General features: G+C 68.9%; 2 protein-coding genes across 2 annotated transcripts in view; both read left to right on the plus strand.

Moving 5' to 3' along the window:
* Naglu (N-acetylglucosaminidase, alpha) lies at nt 1-3,906 on the plus strand (the record flags this gene model as incomplete). The annotated part of the gene is given in 6 exon segments (XM_013519141.1): nt 1-129; nt 606-753; nt 984-1,130; nt 1,211-1,296; nt 1,938-2,194; nt 2,520-3,906. Coding segments are annotated over 6 exon segments (1,978 nt in total), but the record flags the coding sequence as incomplete, so codon positions are not given.
* An 89-nt stretch (nt 3,907-3,995) lies between these two features.
* The window catches only part of Hsd17b1 (hydroxysteroid (17-beta) dehydrogenase 1), a 2,704-nt gene continuing 1,974 nt past the window's right edge, over nt 3,996-4,725 (plus strand). The window contains exons 1-2 of the mRNA XM_005394464.2: nt 3,996-4,451; nt 4,566-4,725. Coding sequence (XP_005394521.1) covers nt 4,346-4,451; nt 4,566-4,725 — 266 coding nt within the window. The 5' untranslated portion in view covers nt 3,996-4,345. The remainder of the gene's footprint in view (nt 4,452-4,565) is intronic.

The raw sequence follows: 4,725 nt of genomic DNA on the forward strand, positions 1-4,725 counted from the left end.
GGCGGCCGGGCTGCACCGCTACCTGCGCGACTTCTGCGGCTGTCACGTGGCCTGGTCGGGCGTCCAGCTGCGCCTGCCGCGCCCGCTGCCCGCGGTGCCCGGGGAGCTGACCGAGGCCTCGCCCTACAGGTACGGGGCGCTGCGCTCCCTGCCGGACCGAGGGTCCCCGGCCAGTTGCCCAGAGCAGGGCGCCGCGTGCAGGACGGGAGGCGAGGGTTTGCACGTCCATGCGCGAGAAGCCCCAGGTGCAGGGCAGTGCTCCGTGCATTTCTTAGCCCGGCCCTTGCCGGTGCCGTAGAGTGCTGCCCACGCCCCTCCAGCCTTGGGTCCTGCCCGCTGTCCCCCACTGAGTTCCCATCAGGCCGAGGGGGAGGGAGCCCTCTTCCCAGACAGGGACCAGCCTGCTCAGACAGTGCCGTCACCCAGACATGACGGTGCACACTTATCCCTGCACTGGGGAGGCTGAGGCAGGGGGATCACTGTGAGTTAAAGGCCAGCCTGCGCTACACAGTGAGTTCCAAGCCAGTCTAAACTGCATAGTGAGATCCGGTCTCAGAAGAACATAAGATGTACACACAGGTCACAGAGACGCTGCCCCCCCTCAGGTACCGCTACTACCAGAACGTGTGCACACATAGCTACTCCTTCGTGTGGTGGGACTGGCCGCGCTGGGAGCGGGAGATCGACTGGATGGCGCTGCACGGCATCAACCTGGCCCTGGCCTGGGGTGGCCAGGAGGCCATCTGGCAGCGGGTACGTGTCCGCCGGGCCCTCTGTCCCCCTGCCTGCCCGCCACCTGGCCGGTGTGCAGCGTGTGGCCAGCACGACAATGGCCCCACAGGCCTCCTGGAACTCACCGGGCAGCGCAGCCCGGCCCTGGGACCTGGCGGAGCTCGACAGGGAGCGAGCCAGTGAGCGTTTCCTCAGCGCGTGCGGGGCCGGTGGAGAGGACGTGTCCGCCCACCTGACGTCCCCATTCCCAGGTGTACCTGGCCCTGGGCCTGACCCAGGCAGAGATTGACGAGTACTTCACCGGCCCGGCCTTCCTGGCCTGGGGGCGCATGGGCAACCTGCACAGCTGGGGCGGCCCCCTGCCCCGCGCCTGGCACCTCAAGCAGCTCTACCTGCAGGTATGGCGGAGGGGCGCCGGCGCTTGGGTGCCGCCTGGGCCTGGGTCTGGACCTTGCTCACCAGCTGCCTCTCCCCCCAGCACCGGGTTCTGGACCGCATGCGCGCGCTGGGCATGACCCCTGTGCTCCCTGCGTTTGCTGGGCATGTCCCCAAGGCCATCGCCAGGTAAGTCGGGGCTTACAGGAAACCGAGGTCCCCGTGTGGGCCTGGGTTTGACTCCCGGCCGTTCCCAGCCAGCCTGTGGTCTGCACAGACGCTGCCCGCCCCTGCCTCGGCGTCCTTGCTGAGCTGCCTCACTGTGCGTGGGACTTGGCACGGCACACCGCAAGTGCTGCTTTCATTAGTGGCCATCGGGGCTGCCGGGTTTCCGTCCCTCCTGTGGCTGGGAGGCCCTGCCAGCTCCGCAGGGCCGCCTTCGTGCCCGTGAGCCTGGTTCCCGTTCCTGTCCCTGTCCCTGCACTTAGCGCGTGCCGTGCCTGCCCTTCCACCCTCAGCGGCTGCCCTTTCGCCGCTCCCCGGGAGGCAGGACCCTCACTCAGTCACTCACTGAACGCTTGCCCAGCTGTCAGGCTCAGCCCGGGCAGGGAAGGAGAGTGGCTCCTTCCTGCCGCGGGAGGGGCAGCACTAGCGGAAGCTTCTAGGCGGGCGCCTGTGGAAGGGTGGTGTGGATGAGCTAAGCACATGAGCAAGGGCCCGTGGCGCCCGCGCAGGCCCTGGGGCACGAGGCCCTCGCTGCCTGTGGGCGCTGTAGGTGAGAGTGCCGGGGTCCCGGGCCAGGTGCAGCCTGAGCGTTTGCTCCCCGCTAGGGTGTTTCCGCAGGTCAGCGTCACCCAGCTGGGCAGCTGGGGACACTTCAACTGCTCCTACTCCTGCGCCTTCCTCCTGGCTCCGGGAGACCCCCTCTTCCCGCTCATCGGGAGCCTCTTCCTGCGGGAGCTGACCAGGGAGTTCGACACAGACCACATCTACGGGGCGGACACTTTCAACGAGATGCAGCCGCCCTCCTCTGACCCTGCCTACCTGGCCAACGCCACTGCCGCTGTGTTCGAGGCCATGGCTGCAGGTGCGGCGCCTGGGGCAGGGCGGGGGGCAAGTTCCAGCCGTCGCTCCCAGAGCTGCTTCTCTTAAACGGTGGCCATATTGTTGCCCAGCCTGGGCTGGAACTTGAGATCCTCCTGCCTCAGCCTCCCAGAGTGCTAAGGTTGCAGACATTAACCAGCTCTCTGGGTAGTGCACCTGCCTGTGAGGCTGTCCTGGAGCTCCTAGCTGGGGGGCGCCAGGACAGGGCCGGCACGGTGCCGGTGTTGCAGGTGGGGCGGCTGCAGGGACTTTTGCTTCCTGCCTGTGGCTTGGGTTGACCACCCCGCTCCTGTCCTCTTCCCCGACAGTGGACCCCGATGCTGTGTGGCTGCTCCAAGGCTGGCTCTTCCAGAACCAGCCTGAGTTCTGGGGTCCGGCCCAGGTTGGGGCAGTGCTGGGGGCCGTCCCGCAGGGCCGCCTGCTGGTTCTGGACCTGTTCGCCGAGAGCCAGCCCGTCTACGCCCGCACGGCCTCCTTCCGGGGCCAGCCGTTCATCTGGTGCATGCTGCACAACTTCGGCGGGAACCACGGCCTCTTCGGAGCCCTGGAGGCCGTGAACCAGGGCCCCGCGGCCGCCCGCCTCTTCCCCAACTCCACCATGGTGGGCACGGGCATCGCGCCAGAGGGCATCGGCCAGAACGAGGTGGTTTACGCACTCATGGCAGAGCTAGGCTGGCGGAAGGACCCCGTGCCCGATCTGTCGGCCTGGGTGGGCCGCTTCGCAGAGCGGCGGTACGGGGCGGCCCAGCCAGATGCCGCGGCAGCCTGGAGACTCCTGCTCCGCAGCGTGTACAACTGCTCGGGCGAGGCCTGCCGAGGCCACAACCGCAGCCCGCTGGTCCGGCGGCCGTCCCTGCAGATGAACACCACGGTGTGGTACAACAGATCCGATGTGTTTGAGGCCTGGCGGCTGCTGCTCAAGGCCTCACCCAACCTGACCGCCAGCCCGGCCTTCCGCTACGACCTGCTGGACGTCACCCGGCAGGCGCTGCAGGAGCTCGTCAGCTTGTACTACGAGGAGGCGCGGGCGGCCTACCTGCAGCAGGAGCTGGTGGGGTTGCTGAGGGCTGGCGGCCTCCTGGCCTACGAGCTCCTGCCTGCCCTGGACGAGGTGCTGGCCAGTGACCGCCACTTCCTGCTGGGCAGCTGGCTGGCGCAGGCCCGGGCGGCCGCCGTGAGCGAGGCCCAGGCCGATCTGTACGAGCTGAACAGCCGTTATCAGCTGACTTTGTGGGGGCCGGAAGGCAACATCCTGGACTACGCCAACAAGCAGCTGGCGGGGCTGGTGGCCCACTACTATGCGCCCCGCTGGCGGCTCTTCGTGGAGTCGCTGGCCGACAGCCTGGCCAGGGCTGCCCCTTTCCAGCAGCGCCGGTTCAACAGGGACGTCTTCCGGCTGGAACAGGCCTTCGTCCTAAGCAGCCGGAGGTACCGCAGCCAGCCCCAGGGCGACACTGTGGACCTGGCCAGGAGGGTCTTCCTCAAGTTTGCCCCCCCGAGGGCGGCTGGCGCCAGCTGACAGTCACCACAAGGCCACGTTCCCCTGGACTCGGCCTGGAGCCAGGCCAGCACCGCCGGGACCTTGGGCCTGGGGGAAGGGGCCGAGGCTTGGCGCAGGAGGCCGGGGTGGCCGGGGCGAGCTGACCTCCACCGCCACCCAGCTTGGGAATAAAGTGCTGCTTCCTGTCACCTTCACTAACTGCCGTCAGCCTGTCTACCAAGGGGCCCGCTGAGGGGCCCTCCGAGGGCCACGGGGGTGGGCGGGGTTCCCTGCCTGTGCCTCAGTTTCCCCATTTTTGATACTAACGCTCGGCGTTTGAACAGAGTGGCCTTTCACAGCACGGCAGAAAACCCTGGTGGCCGTCACTGCGGTTCAGGACGGAGACGCCCAGGAGCTGGGTGCGCAGCGTCCCCGCGGGACCCCACACTCCGGGCAAGGCCACCTGCACCCCGGACACCCGAGGTTACAGTCACGGGCTTCTCGACTTTGACGCAGAGCAGGGGGGCGGCCCTGACCGGCCGGGGAGGTTTGGCCTTGAGATCTGAGTAGACTCCACAAGGGCTGGGGGCGCGGCGGGGCGGGGCAGCCGCTCGGATATCAGGGGTGCCGCCGGCGGGGCCCCAGCCCTGCAGCATGGACCCCGCCGAGCGCACCGTGGTGCTCATCACCGGCTGCTCCTCCGGCATCGGCCTGCGCCTGGCCGTCCGCCTGGCCGCGGACCCGTCCGGGAACTTCAAAGGTACGGGACAGGGGCCCCTGGAGGGCAGGGCGGGCCCCGGGGCCTCAGGGGGTGCCCCAGATGCAGTGTGGCCACCGTGCGGCCGCCAGCGCCTCTGACCGCGCCCCACCGCAGTGTACGCTACCATGCGGGACCTGGCGGCGCAGGGAGCGCTGTGGGAGGCGGCCCGGGCCCGGCGCTGCCCGCCCGGGGCCCTGGAAGCGCTGCAGCTGGACGTGAGGGACTCGGACTCGGTGGCCGCTGCCCGGGCACGCGTGATCGAGGGCCGCGTGGA

The sequence above is a fragment of the Chinchilla lanigera genome, unplaced genomic scaffold (assembly GCF_000276665.1).
Source record: "Chinchilla lanigera isolate Chin_1 unplaced genomic scaffold, ChiLan1.0 scaffold00050, whole genome shotgun sequence".
Taxonomy (NCBI): Eukaryota; Metazoa; Chordata; class Mammalia; order Rodentia; family Chinchillidae; genus Chinchilla; species Chinchilla lanigera.